A 20,647-nucleotide genomic window follows, 5' to 3' on the forward strand; every position below is an offset into this window, starting at 1 on the left:
CCCATCACCACCCCCCATGAGCACTGCAGTGGGGGCAGAGATATGCCCACAGCATAGAGTCTCTCCTGACATGGTCTGGGGGAGAAAGCTCAGTGGCCTCTCATTCAAGAGCAAGAACACCAATCCCCTCCCAGGGGCTGCCTCAGAGGCTTGGGAGGGCAGCGGGGTGGAGGACTGGGATCAGGCTAGGGCCCCTCTCCCTTGTTCCAGCTCCAGACAAAGAACCACCTGCTCCCCGGGTCTCCCTCCCCCTCCAGGGCTCCCTGCTGTTGTCCTAGTGACAGGGGCTGCCCTGTGGCTCCAGGAGCCCCCACCCCCCTCCAGTCCTGCCCCAAGCACATTACAGGCTCCAGACTACAGAGAATGAGCTGGAAACAGGCCGAGTCTCCCTTCTCTGCCAAAACTCTACCTTTCATGCCAGGGCCAGACAAGCCAGACAATGGGGGTCATCACTACCCTAATAATGAGGCCTCAGGGATGAAGGAGGGTGCCTAGCAGGGAGGGAGAGGCAGGGAAGGGCTGGCTGCACAGAGGACACCTTCTGCCCCACCACCTGGGAAGATGAGGGCAAGAGCAGAGGCAGACAGTGAGCATGGGGCACAGGGGCAGGCAGGAGGCAGAGACAGGGAGACAAAGGGAGAAAGAGGGCAGCCCGGTGGCTCAGCGGTTTAGCACCGCCTTGGGTCCAGGGCGTGGTCCTGGAGACCCGGGATTGAGTCCCGCATTGGGCTTCCTGCATGGAGCCTGCTTCTCCCTCTGCCTGTGTCTCTGCCTCTCTCTCTCTCTCTCTGTGTCTCTATGAATAAATGAATAAAATCTTAAAAAAAAGGGGGGGGGGGGAAGAATCAGGGAGAGCAAGCAGAAGGCGGACAGCAGTAGGTCCTCTCACCCCAGAAGAGGACTGAGGGCTTCTAAAGGGGGCTGCAGGGAGCAAGGCAAAATACCATTCTTGTTCCAGCCACTAACTAGTTTGTATAATTTAGAGTAAACCTCTCAAGGCATAATTGCCTCATCTATCAAGCATGCCCAGCGTCCCCTCAGGTTGTGGCGGGTTAGAGCAGACACAGGGCAGTGGCTCCCCAGGGCCGAGGGCGGCAGGGACGCAGTGTCCAACTCTTCCTACCTCATTCAAAGTGAAGCAGGAAGCACTCCTATCATGGGGGCCTGGCTGGCCCTCCTGGGCACACTTCCTGCCTTTGGGGCTCCTTCAAAGGCCATGTATGAGGGCTAGGGTCCATGGTTTGGAGCTTTGGGGAAAAACAACTCTACAAATGCAATTTTCCTTGTTAGTAATGTGTGGAAGGCCCCAAAGCTCCCCACATGCCATGCGCCCCACACCCTGGATTCATCCACTTTTAGCAGTGGGTGAGGCCTGGGCTGGATGGGTCCGAGGCAGCAGGGACTAGGGCTGGGGTGTGTGTGTGTGTGTGTGTGTGTGTGTGTGTGTGTAGGGGGTTGGAGCAGCGGGCTGTGAAAGGGCCACAGGCAGGGGCCCAGCAGGGAGCCAGGAGTCAGGAGCATCCTGCAGCTGCCTCCTGAATAGGGCCCAGCACTGTGGAAGGCGGGGGCAGACCAAGGCCACATTCAGCCTAGAGAGGAGGTTGCTGGGGGCAGGGGGAGAGAAAGGCCCCGAGTGAGCACAGACCCTCCCTCGGCTCCGCCCACCTGCCACCGCCATGAAAAGAGCTGCCAGAGGCTCCTCAGGGACTTTTAATCCCAGCACCACCCAGCCCTCTGGCCCCTTAATCCTCCAGGTAGCCAGTTTTCCCCAGCCTGCCTCCCCCACACACACCCGGTCACATACCCCATCTCCTGACCTGGACCCCTTCCTGATGCCCTCATGACCCAGCCTGGGAAAAGAACCCACCACATTCTGGACTGTGGCCACTTAGGGCTCCTTCTTCCCCTCTCTGGGGCAAGGAGTGAGGGGAGAGTTTCCACAGATACCCTGCTCTCCCAGCTGCTGTGCCATCTTGGGCAGATCATTAACCATGCTGCCTCAGTTTCTCTTCAATCACATGGTAGGAACTCTCCCTTCTTAGGGTGACATAAGGGGGTCCATCCCCATCCCTGTACATATAAGCACACCATATGTAAATGGGGGCTGGGAAGAGAAATCCACAACCCATACAGCCCCTGGGGGCAACCAACTTTCTCTCCTTGGTCAAAGGGCTGATGGGAGATTTGGGATCAGGATGAGGCAACTCACTCTGAGGGTGAGATCTGTGCTGTCGGAGGGACCTAGCGACAGTGGGGAGAGGAACAGCAGGCTGGAGAATCCGAATTTATGGTCCAGGAGAGCTGAAAGGAATCTCTACGGTTCTCAAATCGCTCTACAGAATTTTAGGGGCTCTGAGGCCCTTGAGAGGATGGGAGGGAGTTACTGAGCAGACCCCACCCTGAAGCTGTTTGACATACTGGCCTTCTGCATAACACTCAATTGAACATGTTAGAAGCTACAAATATGCTGCTAAGTATCGGGCCGTCACTGAAACCTCAGCTCACCCCAGGTCCTGGTTTGCCTGAGATCTCCTGCCTGAGCATGATTATTGCCAGCACCCCTTTCACCCTCAAAATGGTCCTGATCTGGATGATAAATTAGGTGGTCCCCCATTTACCTCTCACGACAAAATTCTGAGGTCAATACTATTACAAGCTCCATTTGACAGGAAGGGAAAATGAAGCGTGGAGAGTTGAGTTGACCACGTCTGAACAGCCAGTAGTTGGTGCAGACAAATTCAAATCCAGGTGAGGGGCCCAGGGCCTGCACTCTCCTATCATTGGGACAAAATGGCTAAAAATGGTTTGAGAGACTCCAGTCCAATCCTACCTTTGTTCATTTAACAAATATTTACCAAGGATCAACCATATGCCTGGAGGCGTCACACCTCATTTTCTGGACAGGGAAACAGGTATAGAGAGCAAAAAGAAACTAGCTCGAGGTTACAGCATGAGTTAGTGGTCAGGATGGGAACAGTCCTGGGCTCCTCCGTGGGAACCTGCCCTAGTCTTGCCCTTCCTTGTCTTTGTCCTGTCTTATATATGAAATATAGCCCCTGGCTCAGAGTTTCCCCATGTGTGTTTTGTGGGACACCAGGCCCAAGATGGTGTCTAAAATAAGGGTTCCAAGGTCTCATAAGTTTGGGAAGCTCTTTTGGAAGGTCCTGATGCATCAAATCATACTGAGATTCTCACAGCAAAGAGACCCGTCTGGTTTTGTTCAGCCTGGCATTTCCCAAACTTATTCGAACTTTGAGCATCATATTTTCCACAGCAGCATGCCATAGAACACTTTTAGGGGAAAATGCATGAGTCCATGGAGTCATTTCTTCCATTTGTGGCACCCAGCCCCTCTGTTCATGGTTCCAAATCACCCTTTCATCTCCATTTCCTGAGCAGCAAAGGCCCTCAAGTCTGCCGCCGACACTGTGTCTGGAGGCCTCCAGCAGTTAGAAGTCTGCAGGCCCCAGGCCTCAACCCAAGGGCTGAGGGGGACGCTGCCCTGCCTGGGAGGGAGAGGCATAAGAATCAGGGATTGGCCTAAGGGAAGGCTGGGCTGAGCTCTCCGGGAACAGCCCTGAGGGAGCCAGGATCTGCCTGGTCAGCACCCAGGACAGCGGCGCCACGTCCCCATCCCCACCTCCTGCCGCCAGCCAGGGAGCTGGGCCAAGGCTTCAGAGTTTACCCAGCAGCAGTGAAGCGTAAGGGAAAGAAAGGCACGTACTTATTTTATATCTATTATGCATGTGTGAATTGGACAAACTGCATTTCCAGGACAATTACACGTCTGGCCCCTATTCCCAGCACTCGAATTCTCTTCCTGCTCCCACGACAACCCACCCCCTCTCCCTGATGTAGAGAGGCCCAGGAGGTCAGTGAAGGGTGTGGGTACCTTCAAGGACTCCGAAGGCAGCACCTGGAATGCCATCCTGGTAGAGACCAGGAGACCCCTCCACTCTGGAAGGTTGGGACCTGGATCTAGGGAACACTGGCCCCAGTGTCTTCTCACTGCCCTCCAAGACAGAATGAGCCCTGGGAAGTGACCACATGGCATGCATGCGAGGGGCAGGGAAAAGTACAGGGAGCTGCCCCTCCCACTTTGGGAACTGTTACCAAGCCTCATCTGCTTTTCCTTGCATCATTACCCGGCTTCTGAGCAGAGATGAATTAACGAGGCTACTCAGGGGCTTATGGCTCAGCAGAGCTGTCCCCACCCAACAGGCAGAGCCCACCAGGGGACTCTGGCCCATTATGGATATTGACTGCCCCATAAATTAGGTCCAGGCGTGCAGCTGCTGAGGTCAGGAGGTGAAGTTACGGGAGTAGCAGCTTTCTCCTCTGGTTCTCCTTCCTTGCAAATGAGGATGCTAATTCTCCCCATAGAGAAAATCCCCTCACATCTCACATCAGTCCCTGACTTCTCCCCCTGACTCTGAAATACAGATTTTTCACAAATATCTTAATAAGATATTTATTCTTATATTCCTTTTCTTTTCTTATTCTTTTATTCTCACACCAAATCTAGAGTGAGTGTGATTAATCCCATTTAACAGATTTGGAAACTGAGGTACACAGAGATAAACAGTTAGTCCAGAGGCCTTCCCAGTGAGTGGAGCGGGGCACCATCTGGCTTGCTCAAGCTGGGGCTGGAGTGGATTTTCAGACATCAAGCCTCCCTGGGAAGAAGAGAGACCAGTTCCTGAAGCCCAAGTTCTGACCCTCCTGTCCTTGGGTCACCCCACATGGACACACAAGGGACACTTGTGCTCCCCTGGGATTTGGGCAAGCCAGGCCTCTGACAGCTAGAGAAGCTTCTGTGATTCTAGGATTCCCAGCTGTATTATTTCTGTTCTTTCAGCTGCCAGAGGAGGGGTCTAGGGGGGAGGCAGCTCATCCCTTTCAAGAGGTTTCTCCCAGAAGCCCCATATGGGCTCCTGAGCATCCCTCCTCCCCATAAGTCAAACAGCTGAATCTGGCTCTGAGGTTGGCAGGCTGGTTGGGGAGCTAGAACACCTTTCCCTTAGCAGAGAAGCGGGTATCCTGGCCTGAATCCAGGCTGAGTTGCTGGATAATGGGCATGTTTCCAAAACCACCCAACTCTCTCAACACCTGGGCTGGAGGGGAAGAGCGCTCAAGCTCCCCCCAACTCCCATGCAGGAAGCTGGGGTTAGGAGGGCAATGAGGGGTGGGTGCTGGCTCTTTCCTCCATGCTTTGTCTCTTTCCACCCTGAGAGCCTCTTGGAAGCCCCTGCATGTCCTCTTTCAGAGCCCCCCAAGGAAGGCCTTAGAGACTCTGAGAGGGCAGCTGGGGGCTGGGACTCAGAGGCAGGTCCCTTGGGTCCCCAGGAGCGGACGTACTGCCCTGCCTGCGCTGACTCATCCAGGCAGAGCCATCCCAGCGGCCTAGGGACTAAAGCTGAGTCATGGCCACAAAGGCAGGCATCCCAGCCCAGAGGGGAAGCCACAGGCAGGGAGGGGTGGGGTTGGGTCCCAGCAAGGGTCAGGGGCTTTACAACTGCCCCATCCCTCCCTTCAGCCTAAACCCATTTCCTCCTACTGCTTCTCTTGGAAGCCACAGAAGGGTCCCTCATTCCTCAGAAAAGAGAGGGCTGAGAGATCCAAGAGGCAGGGGAGTGGGAGCCAGGCAGGTAGCATAAACGGGTCACCAAACATTTTCACCTCCTGGGGCCCTCCACCCTGTTTCAGAAGCCACCCGAAGCCTTGTGGACAAACTACAGATAACCCCTTCTGCAGAGGACCCTCATTTGCTTTGTGTCTCTGGGCAAGCCCCACCCTCTTGGGCCTCAGCTTCCTCCTCTGTAAAGAGGGGATAGTACTACTCACTTCACAGAGCTTCTGAAAGATCAAAAGGAGAGGAGGACATATGTACATGCAGTAGGCACTCAATATTTGCTCTCTCAAAGAAATATTTACTGACTCAAACCTGTAACTTGCTTCAGAAAAGCTGGTGAGACAGAGATGGTGGCTACCCCCGGCTGTTCACAACTCAAGATACACGTGGGCCCATTTCCGTAACACAGAAGACCACTAGGAACTGCCAAATGGACCACCAGGCAGAGGAAGCTGGCTCTGGGCTGTAGTCACTGATGGCCAGGCCCTGCACCCTCAGCCATGCAAGCATCCAGCCGGTGAGCAGAGGGGACACTTGAGCGTCACCCCCATCCCAGGCAGCCTTTGTCCCAAAGCTTCTCTTCTTTCCCTATGGAAAGTTCAGAAGGAATGTGGATTTCCAGCTCCTGTCCTGAAGAAGCCAGCTCAATAGGGTAGAAGGAACCCTAGCCTGGGGACCTGGACACTTTGGCCACCTATAGCTATTACATGTCAGAGGTTCTTTTGAAAACAGCATCAATTCTCTTAAATTCCAGTAACATGACACGATTGCCATGTTTATCAGGGCTCACTATGTACTGTGCCAAGTGCTACATACATGCTAGCTCCTGGGCCTCACCCAACCCTGAGGGAACGGTGGTATTCTAGGCAGCAGACAGATGGGACAACAGAAGCTTGAGAGGTCACCAGGCTTGCCTGTTGCCACACAGCTGAGAGCAGAACTGGGACTAGAGCCAGATGTGTGAACTCTCCTCTGCCCTAGTCACTCAGGGCACTAAGTAAGCAAATGGAAGTCTGCAAGGCCTGGTGGCGGGAACACAGGTCAGAGGGGAACAGAACCGGGCTCTAGTCCCAGCTCTGATACGACTGCACCAAGTGATCTCAGAAGGCCACTCACCTCTGTTTCTGAGTTTGCAAAATGAGCAGATTGGATACGATGCTTCCACCAACCTTCTACTAACCTATTAGGTCTTTGAGGTGGTAGCAGCCCCAGAGTGGCCAGCATGAGCAAGGCAGCCCCACAGTCAGGGCCTGCTTGTGGGGAAGACATTTGAACCCAAAATAACACAGGCGGGGCCAGTCTGACGCGTCATCTGCTTGAACACATGTGTGCCTGTCGTGTGGCAAGCAACATACAATCTCAGATCCCTTGACCTCATTGCTCAACTGCCATCAAATGTATTTCTGGGTGTGGTCAGGGATAAAAGGGTTCATTCAGCATGACTGCCAGGGTCACTGGGGCAGGATCAGAATAAGAAAGCTGGCTTTGTGGTAAAGGGACATCCATGGCCTCAAGGGCCCTGGAGGCCACCTGATAAGGGGTTGGAGGTACAGAGCCTAAGCAAGAGCTCCAGTCAAACCCATGGCTTTGTCCTTCTCTGGGAACCTCTTTCTGCTAGCTAATCATGTGTTGGGCGGGGGGCTGCCATCAATGCCCTGTCTCTGTGGCAGTTATTTCCTCTGTGACCTCTCGCTAATCCATTCAGTGGTCCCAACTGAACCTTTTTTTTTTTCAGCTCCTGCAACTTAAGCCAGCTTGCAGGAGAACTGCGAATGAACTGGGCTTCAGGGTCAACCCTATCAAGCTGGCTTCTTCAGGGGGCTTCAGGGAAGACCCCAGGCTCGAGAGAAGGGGACCATCAGGGGAGACACTTGGGGAAAGCAAGCAGGAAAATCCTCTGGGCTCAGAAGTGGCTCTCTTTCCAGGAGCCTGGATTGGGAAGGAGCCAGTTTAGAGAGGCCACTGCCTTCCCTGTGGGGGTCTGGATCTCAGAAGCAGCCCTATGCTTCTTCCAGCAAATTCTGATTGCCAGTTAAGAGACAGCTGTCGAATGTCCACTCGGTATCAGACATTGTAAAGAGTCTCCACTTCGGTTTCATTCCCACAGTTGTCCTTGGAGTTCAAGATTACCATCCTTGTTTTACAAATGAGGAAACTGAGGCTGAGAGCTAATGTACTTGGCCCCAGTCACAAAGTCAGCAAGGTTCGAAGCCAGGTCTCTCTGACTCCAAATCCAGGGTCCTGTACCCAGCAGGCTATCTTAAGTTGCTCTGTGTGCACATTTAGAATTGATCCCTGAGGGCACCTCCCTGGGGTCAGGAAGGGACAAAGAGTGAGACTATCAAAGCATAACCTGAAAAAAAAGAGCCTGTGGAACAGCATAAAGCCAGGACCAAAGGGCACATTACTTGTGCAAAATTACAAATATCAGGGCAATAGATGAGAAATAAACAGAACCACGTATAAAAATTTACCAAGTGATAAAACTTTCCAAACACATTAAAGTAAGTGTTTCTTAATAAGTGTTGGCATAACTGGATAGGAAAAATGTCTGGATGGAGTAAAGGGCCAGATGACTTCTTCAATCACAGAAAAACTGGTAGGAAATAGAAGTGCGTACTTGTAAGATCTAAAAAGGGATGAAGACTGGGGCACCTGGCTGGCTCAGTCGGAAGAGTGTGAGACTCTTGGTCTAAGGGTCGTGGTTTGAGCCCAACGTGGGGAGTAGAAATTGTTTAAGTAAATAAATAAGTAAATAAAATTTAAAAAAAATTTTTTTAAATAAAGAGGGTTGAAGCCTGTCTTGAGTCCAAAGCAAAAGAAGGAATCATGAAGGAAAAGCTCAGCAAATTCAACTGTCGAAAAGTAAGACATAAAACCACGATATAACACCATGACAACAGACTCATATTTAGGTAACTTTAAAATCTAATACTTAGGAAAACCATTAAGATCCCAAGCATATGAAAAGATAATTCCCTCAAGCAGAAGTGGAAATAGGAAACAAAGCATATGGAATGTCTGGGGGTTGAAGTAATGACGTGCAGGTTTCCTGCCTGCTACAACTTCTGAGATCCAAGGGGAAGAAGTCCCGGGTGGGGTGAGGATGGATGGCATGCTACTCTCCTGCTGGAGCAGGAAAGACAAATTCCCACAAGAGGGAAGGGGGAGGGAGGTAAACCTCCACAGGACTGGGGTCACCTGTTTTCTCCACTTCCAACTCCCACAAAAGGCATCCTATTTAGTTGAGGGGTGACCACATCAGACCAACAGGCTAAGGTCATGACTTCTAGTTCTTGGGTTTTTGTCTTTTTTATGATTTTATTTACTTATTCATGAGAGACACACAGAGAGAGGCAGAGACATAGGCAGAGGGAGGACCAAGGTCCTGGAGGGGAGCCCAGTGTGGGACTAGATCCTGGATCCCAGGATCACGTCCTGAGCCAAAGGCAGATGCTCAACCCCTGAGCCATCCAGGCATCCCTAGTTCTTGGGGTTTAATTAACTTCAGGCTGGGTGAAAGCTAGTCTATGTGCTGAAGAACCAGACAGCAGAGGGAACAATGGGTACAATGCCATTCCTAAAGCCTGGGGGGAAGTTCCAACAGGTTCCAGTTTGAAACTGGGTGATCACTGCTGTTCCCTTGACCAAGGAAAGAAAGGAGGACGTACTGGGGCCAGCTTCTCATTCCATCAACCTCTGAAAGAGGAACACCTCACCTTGCAGCGACAGACAGGTGTCATGAACCCTACCCCACTGACAACAGTTTGACTGGTCAGGGCTGTCTATTTCTGTATGAGGTGGTTGGGGGCTACTTCAACCCCCAGTCAAATATTCAGTCCTAAATGCACCAAGTTCCCCAATCCCCAAGTCCTATCTTTAAGCAGGCCCACAGGAAGAGGCAAGGGGAAAACCCTTCCAAGTTCTGAATAACCTTGGATCCTGAAGTTGCACGCTCCTTGGTGAAGCTTCATACCTACTCTCCAGTTGGCATACTGGGGAATGGTCGAAGGGCAGCTTCACGAAGTAGGGGCAAGGAACACAGAGGCACTGGATCTCTACCAGAGCTCAAGCCCCGCTCAGGAGCAGCTCAGCATTCCTTAAACACAAATCACCCATAGAAAGGAAGGTGACAGAAATGGGCTGCTTCTTCCTTAAAAAAAAAAAAAAAAAAAAAAATATATATATATATATATATATATATATATATATATATTGGGCAACCCAGATGGCTCAGTGGTTTAGTACCACCTTCAGCCCAGGGCCTGATCCTGGAGACCCGGGATCGAGTCCCACATCAGGCTCGTTTCTCCCTTTGCCTGTGTCTCTGCCTCTCTCTCTCTCTCTCTCTTTTTACGTCTCTCATGAATAAATAAATAAATATTTTTTTAAATTTTAAAAAATAAAATAATATTTATTTATTTATTATTTTAGAGAGAGAGTGCATGCAAGTAGGTGGAGGAACAGAGGGAGAGGGACAAGCAGACTCCTCACTGAGCATGGAGCCTGATGTGGGGCTGGATCCCACGACCTCAATATCATGACCTGAACCAAAACCAAGAGTCAGACACTTAACCAACTGGGCCACCCATGAGCCCCCACAAATGGGCTTCTAATGTCACATGACAGATGGGGAATAGACATAAGGCTGAACTCACTGTGAGAAAAAAATGGTTTGCCTGGAGTACTTTGGTAGTTTCTTCCCTAGAATTTATTTTGTCTGTCTGGCATGGTTTCTGGGTGGGCCCTTCTAGAGGCAGGGAGATGCTCTCTGTGACACTAGGGACCTCCCTGTGGGATGTGGGCAACACAGAAAATGGATTTCCCAGAGAATATTAGTTGCTACATGTTCTCTCCTCTCCTCTCTCCTCCTCTCTCATGTCTGTTTCCCAGACCACCAGAGAATATTAGTTGCTACATGTTCTCTCCTCTCTCTGCTCCAAATTCTTCCTACTGAAAGTTTTCCCCCATTCACCCAAATAGTTCCTTTTCAAATGTAAACACACACAGAAAATTAATCAAATGAGAAAGACACAGAGGGAAAAGAAACGATACACTTTGTTCTAGGTTCTGATTCTAAATCTGGCAGGAGGTGTGAAGGGCTGGCAGCCTGCTGGTCGCAGTACCGTGGCAGCAGACGGCCCCTCCTGCCTCAGGGCAGCAGGCCAGCAGCTGCTGTGCTCTTAGGAACTGGAGGGAGAGTGGGTGTCCCGTGGGAGCAGAGGGAGAGATGCGCCACCCCACTGGGACAGGAGCCGGTGGATGTTCCCCAAACCACAGCCAAAACTCCCGCTAAGGTGGATGACACCCCCCAAGCCCCGCCTCTGGCCTGCCATGACTTCTCAGCTTTCAGGACCACCTGGGGACCAGCCTTTAGTAGGTTCCTCACACTAAATTTGTCTGAAGCCCAAGCTGTCAGGTTTTTTTTTTTTTTTTTTTGCCAACACCCCACTGCTTACAATAGGATAAGGTCTGGTCCAAGCTACTTCCTCAGCTTCTTCTCCTCCAACCCAGCAGGGCTCTTAAAGTTGCACATACTTCATGGCACAATCATGCTTACATCACTGCAGGACCACAGCACTCACCACTTCCCCTGTGCTGGGACATCCCTGGCCTCCTCTCCTCTGCATCGTCGTGGAATGGAGAGGGAAATATACATAAGCGCTTAGCACCGGTACTAAGCAACAAAGAAATTGTTTCCTTGCTGAAGGTCAAATGTCCACCACCAGATTCCAAAGTTGGCATTCCCAACACCATTCCGCACATCTAGACTCCAGGCGTTGCAAACAATCACACACTATTTCACAGAACTCTCTCACCCCTGCCGCAAAGTTAGAGTCAGCTTTCAAAAGAGCTCAAACTGTGAGTCACCCCCCAAGGACAGCAGAGGTTTGACTTCAGTGGTGGCCAGGGATCTTTGAAGGTGGAGGTAAAGGAGGAGATGTTAACGGGATGTTAACCTAAGCCCTTCCCCCACCTCCCCAGTCCGGGCTGCGGTCTCCCCAGGCATACGGGGAATGTCCCAGGCTTCCAATACCTATTGTGCAATTTCTACATGGTATAAGCCCAGCTCTGGTGAGGCCGAGTTGGGAGGAGGAGGCAGGGAAGGATCTCTCAGGGGAGCCCACCGCCTACTCCTGGAACCTGGAGAGCCGCGGAGAGCCCTGTCGATCAGTTTCAGAGATGCACTAAGCCACGCCTCCCCCCAACGTCACCGTCTCGGGAGTGCGGAGCTAGGGAAGCCCACGCAAGCAGGGAGACTGATTGTGGGGAGGGCTGGAAGGAAGTGGGGGGATTTAACTGCTCACGTACCTGATCAAACAGGACTTTCCAGTGCTGGTAGAGAGGGAGGCCATGCAGAAGAAAAGGAAGAGGAGAGAGAGAGAGAGGAGAGAGAGAGAGAGAGAAACACACACTTATCACCAAGGTCTCTCTAGCCCCCTGATATTTCTGGCATAGCCTCCCATCTGCTCCCCAGACTCAGGAACCCGCAAGACACCAGGGGAAACCTGGGAAGAGCTCCCCAAATGAGGCTGCACTAAGCAAAGAGAGGGAACTGAGGGGGGGTGGGGGTTGTCCCTCTCTTGGAGACAGGCGGGAGGAGGAATAAGCTGAAGGAGGGGGATTCTCAACAATTACTAAATAAAGGCGCCCAACTCTGTCCAAGGGCCTCTAATAAGTTCTGCCTAAAGCCTGTGTCCACGTCTACTCCCACACCGGGGAGCGCACCCCCTGCTGCAATAGCCTGAGCTCGCGAGGGCCAGAGACCCCTACTCTGGACAACTCAGCCCTGAATAAACACTAACCTTTGCCTGCAGTTTGGGAGGAGGGGTCTCCGGAGTGCCCAAGGCTGGGTCTAAGTGCCCCATGTATGAGAGGGGCGGGTACTGGGGTTGGGGCCAGGAGCAGGTGAGGGGATTAACCCAGGCAGCCAAAGGGGAGGGAAGAGGTGAAGCTCCCCTGAGGCTCATTCGCTGTGGGTTAGGGTCCTGGCTTCACTCCGTTTCCCTACCCTGACCGAGGGCTACGGCAGGGCCGGGCAGAGTCTCCAGTCCGTCACCTCTGCTTGCAGGTTAACCTCAGGAGCGAGTAGCTGAAGCAACTGCAGCTCCCAGGGCTCCGCGGGCCAGAGGGAAGGAGGCTCCAGCGGCAGACGGCAGGGAAGCCCTCTGGGGCAGCCCCTCCCCACCCTCGCCCCGCGGACCGGCGCTGGCACTAGACCCGGCCTGGGACTCCCGGCACTGTCCGTCCTCCGGCCGGGTCGGGGCTGGGGCCGCCTAGCACTGCGGTCCGTGCCGCGCCGGGGCAGGTGCCGGGAGGTTGCTCACTCCGAGGGGAGGAAGGCGGTGGCCAGACCGGCCGGCGCGGCAGGCTCCGCGGACTCTGCGGCGCTCGCTGCTTCCCCGGCCCCGGGGGCCCGCAGGTCGCAAGTGGGAGGGGGGGAGTCCCTGCTGCGACGCGGCCGCCTCTGCGGGCAAACGCCGTGTCCCGGGCACTGCGCCAGCCGCGGGGAGAGGGCTCCGCGGCCGACCGGTCCCCTGCGCAGCGGCCGGGCTGCGTCCCGCGGGGAAGCCGCCGAGCCCGAGCCCGAGCCCGAGCCCGAGCCCGAGCCCGAGCCCGAGCCCGGGCGGGGGTGGCGCGCGCCTGGGGGACACCGGTCCCTCCGCCCCCTCCGCCCCCTCCCGCCCGCGGGGACCCGGCCAATCCGGGGCGCGCCCGCGTCACCTTGAAACCTCCAAGTTGCCCCGCGTCCCCCTCCGGGCCCCCCAGAAAGTTTGCCGGGGCCGGGGAAGGGGCACTCACGTCCTCCGGCGCCGCGGGCCGCCGCTCCTCGGCCTCGGGCTCCAGCTCCTCGATGCGCTCCGCCTCGGCGCAGGCGGCCACCGCGGGGCCCGGGCTGGGGTGCTCGCCCATGCCGGCGCGAGCTCCGGGGCGGGCGGGCGGCTGCGGGCTCGTCCCGGGGCGCGGGGCTAACTTCGCGCCGCGCCGGCCGCGCCGCTCCGGGGGCTCTGAGCGCGCCGCGCCGCCTCCGCCTCCGCCTCCGCCTCCGCGCCCGCGCCCGCGCCCGCGCCCGCCCCCATGGCCCCGGCCCCCGCGCCGCCGCCGCCGCCTCGCCTCGCCTCGCCTCGCCTCGCCTCGCCTCGCCGCCGCGGGACGCCCAGCCTCCCGCCGCCAAACTTCTCCGCGCCGCGGCCGCGCCGGCCCCCGCCCCCGCCCCCGCCCCCGCCCCCGCGCCAGGCTCCGCGGCGAGGGCGCCCTTGGGCTGGCCCCGGCCCCGGCCCCGGCCCCGCTCGCCGCGCTCCCCGCGCTCCCCGCGCTCCCTTCCCGCCCCCCGCGGCCCCCGCTCTGCGCGCGAGTCTCCTCCTCCCCGCGGACTCCTCGGGGGCGGGGCTGCTCCCGGGACCGCGGTCCCCAGCCCCCGGGCGCCACCGCGGGAGCCACCTCGGTCCGGGCGGCGCGGCCCCGGGAGGGGCGGGGGCCGGGCTGCGGCGGGGCGGGCGGGCGAGTGGCCGCACCGCCCGGGGTGGGGGCGCGGGGCGCGGGGCGCGGGGCGGTGCTGCGCTCCCGCCGGCTGCAGCCCGGGCCGGGACGCTCTCGGGGCCCGGATGGGGCCGTGCCCACCCGCCAGGACCCACCGGGTTAACGACCACTTGGAGACTGCAGCGGCGTGAAGGAGGCAGGGGCGAGGCTTTCGGTAAGTTGGCGATGTCGGGGTTAACTGGGAGTGAATTGGGGGCGGATGCTGGGAGGACTGGATCCTGAGCACCCTTCCATCTCGCTTCCCATCCTGGAGGTCCAGAGACGCCCAGTAATTCGGGGATGGGAGAAGTCAGAGATGGCCGGCGGGGACCCCAAATCTTCAATCTTGTCCTCCCTACAAGAGAGCTCTGTGACAGTGCCCTGGCTGCATTTGACCTGGGTGACAGAGGCAAGCCCAGAAAACCGCCCAAAGCGGAGAGGGGAGGTAAAGAAACTAAAGCAAGTAGTAACGAAGTCAGATCAGAGGAACAGGGGATCTTTTTAAAAAGGGGTGTTGTTTCCCTGCAGGAAAGTGCTCCCAGGAGACTGCCTCCCAGAAGCAGAGGCTCTGCCTGCAAACTGGTCCAGTGGTCGACTGGGACAAATGCCATCTCTCTCTCCCAGGAGGCCCAGGGACTCACTCCTGGTCACTCAGTCCCCTTCCAGTCCTCTTCCCATCACCCAACACCCACCTATTCACTGGCCTTTACTCCCACCCCACCCCCCACCCTCCTGTCAGAAAGGGACACTCTTCCATCGGTGAAAGTTGCATTTAATGCTCACATCATCATAAAGCAGACACACAACCCCAACCCCAGAATCCAACCTGTGACCATCTCACCCCATAATGACTATTCCCCTTAAACACAGAGGAGAAAATTAACTCCGTTCTAATTAGGTGAGTTTGCTACAGACACCAATTTTCATCTCGGTTTCAGAAAGTGTGATCATTTCAACTATTTTTGTTTCTCACCACCCTCCCCCATCCCTACTCTACTAACAAGTCAAGATCCTGCCAAGATTTCCTTGTAAATAAAACTGTCTGCCTAGGGTGTGATTTTGAAAACAGCCTTCAGGGGGACAGAAGAGAGGCCTACTTCTTTGGGGAAAGAAGCCCAGAAGGACAAAAGGAAGCATGGGGCCCTGAGGTCAATATCACTGCCTCTTCCCCACCCTCTGGATATCATTTACATGACCTGTCTGGGGGCTGGCTGTGTTAGACTCAGATCTCTGGGACTGGACAAGTCGTCCAGGAAGCCTGGGGTGGGGTGAGGGGAAGAAGGGCTTAGAGAGGCTTTAGCCACTCTGCCAAGATGCCCAGCAGCCCTGGGCAGTGTTCTGACCCCAGGTCCCCTTCAGTTTCTTCAGCCCAGGGGCACCTCTTATCAGCAGTGCCAACGCTGTACTACCCTCAGGTAGAAGGGACCTCAGCAGGCTCCATCCTCTAAACATTTATTTTTTATTTTTATTTATTTTTAAGATATTATTTATTCATGAGAGACAGAGAGAGGCAGAGACATAGGCAGAGAGAGAAGTGGGCTCCCTGCGGGGAGCCCAATGCAGGACTCCATCCTAGGACCCCAGGATCACGCCCTGAGCCAAAGGCAGACACTCAACCGCTGAGCCACCCAGGTGCCCCGGTACTCTAAACTTTTACTGAGTTCCTACTGAGTGCCAGTGGCAGAGCTTCAGGAATATAGAAATAAATAGGGTCTGGACCCTGCCCTCCAGAAAGTATTTATCTGGAGGTGACAGCCAGGGAAGGCCAAAGGAGTATAGAAACCCAAAGGATGGGTTTCTTGAGGGTCTAAGAAGACTTGCTAAAGGAAATGTCCCCAGAACAAAGCAAAATGAGAAACCTGAAGAGAAGGCATTCTAGGCAGAGGGAACAGCCCAGGCACAGGCTGGGCCTGTGAAGCAATGTAGTATGGCAGGGGAATTATAAGGAACCTGGCATGGCTGGCCATGAGGGCAGGGTGCTTCCTGTGAGGAGCCCAGCCTGGAAGGGACAGTGCAAAGGGCTGTGGGTTTCCTGAGAAAGGAGCTTAGACTTTACCTAAGGTCTATGGGGAGGCACAGAAGGACTGTGATCAGCAGAGAAATAATTTAAAAGATCTTTCTGGGGGTTCTTGGGTGGCTCAGTCAATTAGGCATCTGACTTGATTTTTGGCTCAGGTCATGATTTCAGGCGGGTGAGATCCAGCCCCATGTTGGGCTCCATGGTGGGCATGGTATCTGCTTAAGATTCTCTCTCTCTCTCTCTCTCTCTCTCTCTCTCTCTATCTCCCTCTGCCCCTCTCCTGTTCACACACATGCTCTCTTTTTCTCTCAAATAAATAAATAAATAAATAAATAAATAAATAAATAAATACCTTTCCAGGGGTGCCTGGGTGGCACAATCAGTTGAGTATCAGACTCTTCATTTCAGATCATGACCTGATCTCAGGGTTTTGGGATTGAGCTTCACGTCAGGCTCCACACTCAGCACAAAGTCTGATTAAATCCTTCTCTTCCTTTGCCTCTGTCCCTCCCCACTGTGTGCTCACTCTTGCTTTCTCTCTTTCTCAAATAAATAAATCTTTAAAAAAAGAAAAAAAAAAAAGAGACTTCCTTCGGCTGTAACATGGAAGATAGGAGGAGACTGGCCTGAGCATAGGAAGATGGGAGATGCCATCCAGGGAAGGGGTCATGAGCACAGCAGCAATTAGGGGAGGGCGTCTTGTTTCTCTGTCTGCCCTAGGAACATTGCACCCACATGCATGCACCAAAAGTATCCTAGAAAAGAATTCCCAACTGCTAACCAGAAGCCTCCAGTCAGGACACTGCTTCCCTTTCCCTGGCCCCCACTGGAAGGAGAGTGGCCCTCTGGCTTCAGAGGTGGGCTGTAACAATCTACTCTCCCCTTTAGACTTCATGGTAGCCTCAGCCTCATCAGCCAGCCTATTTCACCCTTCGGCCCCTGGGAATCTGCAGCTAGGTACACCTCGCTGCCCAGGGGGCAGTGGGACTCCCTCTGAGGGATGGGAGTGGCCAGGCTATCTGATAGCTTCTGGGCCACTCCAGCCTAGGACAGCCTGAGGACCAGCACATTCAGTGCCACTCTGCAGACAGAGGAGGGAATGGGCATTGGTGCCTGCTCACTTTCGATGAATGGCTGTCATGTGCCAGGCACCTGTAGATGACTGTACGAGGGCCCTGCCCTCAGAGAACCCTAGGTCTGGTGGGAGGTAACAGCAAACAAGGGCCAATTGGCACTGATTGGTACCCTGCTCTTCATTTTGTAAGTGCTCTACACCCCGGACCTCCCTTACAGTTCCTAACAAGACACTCTTAGGAGTGTTGCGGCACAGGAGAGGAGCCTGAGAGAGAGTAGTTTGAGCTCAGTTAAGAGATGAACCTTGAAAGATGGAGCAGCTTTAGGGTAGACAGTGTAGAAGGGTTTCTGGATGGAAGGAATCACCACAGCAAAGGTGCAGAGAGCCACTGACTGTGTTGGGAACAACCACACGGCCAGGTGCTGAGAACCAGGTCACAGAGGTCCTTGAGTGCCAAGCTGAGGGAGGGGCCCTCGCCCAGGGGGCAACGGGGTGGCAGTATTTGTATTGTATTTGTATTCTCAGCCCTCGCCCAGGGGGCAATGGGGAGGCAGTGATAGCTTCTAACTGGAACAGCATTTTAGATAAAGTTGGCAGCAGCTCAAGAGCGCAATTCAACTAACACATTGCAAGTGTCCCTTATTTGCCAGACCCTGGCCGAGGTGCTGAGAATACAAAGGGAGTAAGACCCAGGCCTTGGCCTCCCAGGAGAAAATCAGATAATCCTCTGATTACAGCTCAGTGAGAAAAGGAAGGAGGGAAGAGGAAGAGCTATTTGGGGGCTGAGTCTCTAATGTACACCCACCAAGAGAGGGAGGAGTAGTTTTTAAGGATGGGATGCTCTGAACCTGGGGGCTAGGACAGTGGGTTGCCGGTGGCGAGCTCGGAAAGGCAGGGGGAACAACTGGGAGAGGGAAGCAGGGTAAGGGGAGCCAAGGAGTTTGTGGACCACATGAGCTAATGAGAAGCCAGGGAAGGAACAGTGAGGGCTGTAATTACCCCCAAAGCAAATGGCAGCGCAGAGGAGGGGGTGAACAGGCAGTGGGGCGTGGAGGGGGTGGTGGGGTGGGTGGAGGGGTGGGTGGGGGTGATTTTCTCCAGAACTTCTCTGGCTTGGGCCTCTTCTCCAACACAGTCTCCCATTCTTAGGTCTCCCTCAGTCAGGCATGAACCACACAAGGCCCTTTCTCTCCCCAAAGCAAACCCAAATTGACCCCTATAGTCCCCTCTCACCACGTGGAGCTGCGATCTTCTGAGAAACCTGCAAACAGCCCTGAGCTGCCGCCAGTTTGCTTGCCTGGGATGAAGACATAAGTTATTTTTGACTGAGATCCAAGCCCCAGCCCTGAATTCTTTTGTCTTCCAGGAATCCCCCAGTCTTGTTTGAAGCCTGCAAGTCCAAACAGCGGACGCTGCTCAGGGAGGAGACGGCTGCTTGGAATCCAACCACCCTCCATCCCGGATCCTAAATTCTTCTCTTATTGCCCGCTGTCTTGGAGATCAAACAGCACAACGCTGCCTTCCTTTCCTCTCTTCCTTTCTCACTCCCGCCAGGGCCCCCTTGTTGCCGAGTCACTTAAATCATTACAGAAAGATGTCTAGGTTCACAGACACCAAACCCTTTCAAAGAGAGGCGTGGGCTCCCGAAAGCGAAGCTCAGAAAGGCACAGAGGAAACTCTCCCGGTTCCAAAATGTAGCCAACCACATGTTCAGGGAGAGGATCAGCTGCTTTGCTGGCTCTCCGTGTCCTTCTCTGGCATCTCCTCAGAGCTTGGCTCCCCAGGGGGCCACTTCTGGACTGTGGTTGGGCCTCTGACACAATGTGGGACCTTTGGTTATGGGAGAGGTAGGTCGAGTCTCCTTGAGAAGCAGCCTGTTCAATCAAGTGCACCTCTCTGTTGCATGCCCCTCCTTCCTAAAGCCTTTCCTTAACCCTCCAGCCCAAAAGTACCACGCCTTCCTCTAAGTTTTATCTTCTTTATCCAAGAATGTAAGTTCCTTAAAGGAGAGGTTATGGCCTGTTCAATTTTGCGTCCATCACAATATGCGACACTGCACACCATAGGAGTCAAACAAATGTCTGTTTAATGAAAAACAGAGCTTGTCTGTTGATATGACATGAAGTCTAATTACATAGTTATTATTCTCAGCCCCCAATGAGGAATGAGTTTTATGTTATGGAGGAAAGATTCTTCTGCATAATAAAAATACCATTGTATGCCTGCTGCCTTTATGTCAAAGCACTTCTATGTTTGTCATTCCATTTCATCCCCCAAAAGCTGGCCTTCTTGAGGTAAGCAGAATAGGTACAATTACCTCCATTTTACAAATAGGGACGCTTGGGCCCAGAGGAGGTATGAGTCTCCACTCCTCTCACCAAATTTCTTATTTTAAGAGTGAATGGGGGGAGAAAAACCTGATGAGTGTCCTTGGCCCCAACTACCAATCTTCTCCCAGGGCGACCAGATGGGGTTAAATCGGGGTGTCCAAGTGCGGCTTGTCAAGGTGCAGGCTGGTGTGCGTCAGGGGCTTTGGCTTTAGGGAAAAAGCCACTGGTCTGTTTCTCTGCTTTGTTTCTCTTCAGCTACCTGTGCAATATCCTCCCAGAAGGAGGGGGACGGTTTGCTTTCATTCACCACTGCACAGTGCCAGGCTCAGATGAGGGTGTTCAACCAGCTGTGCAGCCACGAGGCCCAGGGTAAGCCTTTCCACTGAGTGTGCACTCCATGAGGGCAGGGATTTGGTTTTATATACTTAATGGCAGTGTCCATGACTCCCTAGAACAATTTGGGGCACATAGAAAGCCCTCAAAACATATTTGCTCAATGAATAAACCTGTCCTATTTAACTTCTCCAGGCCAAAGGAAGGCATCCCAGAGGTCAGAATTCCCAAGAAATCTACCCAGCATCTGGCCTCAGAGGACTTTCTGGGCCTACCCTGGGAAAGAACATCATTGATCCTGCACCTCCTCCAGTGAGGGGCCGCAGTGAAGAATGCCTTGGGGCCCATGAGGCAGGCTTTCTGAGGATGGGGACACAGCAGCAGCAGCCACCTGGGAACACTAAGCAGGGGAATGAGACAGTGGGCACTCAGATCTGCTTCCTCCCTCTCTCAGCCACAGGGCCCAAGTGAGGCTGTGTGAGAACTTCTCCGTGCACATTGTAAATACCATCTGTCATACCGCCTGCCCAGACACGGCCTTCCTCCCTGGAAGGAAAGTGTTCTTTATTATTTATGCAGAACGCACCCTACTTAAGTGCTGTGCCACCAGGAGAGGGAAAGAAAAGCCCAGAAGAATGGAGGACTCCAGGGACCTGCCCCTCGGATAGCAGCTGGTCAGGAGGGCTTGGCCATCCTCTCTCTCATCTCTCTTGGGTGGGAGGATAACTCTCAGCTCT

General features: G+C 54.1%; 2 protein-coding genes across 6 annotated transcripts in view; one reads left to right on the forward strand and one right to left on the reverse strand.

The window, feature by feature from the left end:
- RHBDL3 (rhomboid like 3) overlaps window positions 1–13,607 on the reverse strand; it is a 52,112-nt gene extending 38,505 nt beyond the window's left edge. For 3 of the 4 annotated variants that reach the window (XM_072747729.1, XM_072747730.1, XM_072747731.1), the window contains exons 1-2: window positions 13,436–13,607; window positions 11,945–11,968 (exon numbers count right to left, since the gene is read on the reverse strand). In XM_072747729.1, coding sequence (XP_072603830.1) covers window positions 11,945–11,968; window positions 13,436–13,546 — 135 coding nt within the window. In that variant the 5' untranslated portion in view covers window positions 13,547–13,607. The remainder of the gene's footprint in view (window positions 1–11,944; window positions 11,969–13,435) is intronic. The other variant, XM_072747728.1, reaches the window with a different exon arrangement.
- Window positions 13,608–13,711: 104 nt separating this feature from the next.
- On the forward strand, window positions 13,712–19,338 carry LOC140597800 (uncharacterized). 2 transcript variants are annotated; one of them, XM_072747733.1, is made up of 3 exons: window positions 13,712–14,327; window positions 14,427–14,597; window positions 18,614–19,338. In XM_072747733.1, the coding sequence occupies exons 1-3, from the start codon at window positions 13,712–13,714 to the stop codon at window positions 18,847–18,849; spliced, it is 1,023 nt and encodes a 340-aa protein (XP_072603834.1). In that variant the 3' UTR covers window positions 18,850–19,338. The 2 variants fall into 2 exon arrangements, with proteins under 2 accessions (XP_072603834.1, XP_072603835.1); XM_072747734.1 differs by lacking the exon at window positions 14,427–14,597.
- Window positions 19,339–20,647: the final 1,309 nt, after the last annotated feature.

This window comes from Vulpes vulpes, chromosome 2 (assembly GCF_048418805.1).
Source record: "Vulpes vulpes isolate BD-2025 chromosome 2, VulVul3, whole genome shotgun sequence".
In the NCBI taxonomy this organism is placed as follows: domain Eukaryota; kingdom Metazoa; phylum Chordata; class Mammalia; order Carnivora; family Canidae; genus Vulpes; species Vulpes vulpes.

Bases quoted from the DNA above. Each gene is read 5' to 3' on its own strand.
- LOC140597800 (XM_072747733.1), top strand. From the start codon at position 13,712: ATGGCCCCGGCCCCCGCGCCGCCGCCGCCGCCTCGCCTCGCCTCGCCT. The intron at 14,328-14,426 runs GTAAGTTGGCGA...CCCATCCTGGAG, and splicing joins AGGCAGGGGCGAGGCTTTCG to GTCCAGAGACGCCCAGTAAT. The intron at 14,598-18,613 runs GTAAAGAAACTA...TTTGTCTTCCAG, and splicing joins GCCCAAAGCGGAGAGGGGAG to GAATCCCCCAGTCTTGTTTG.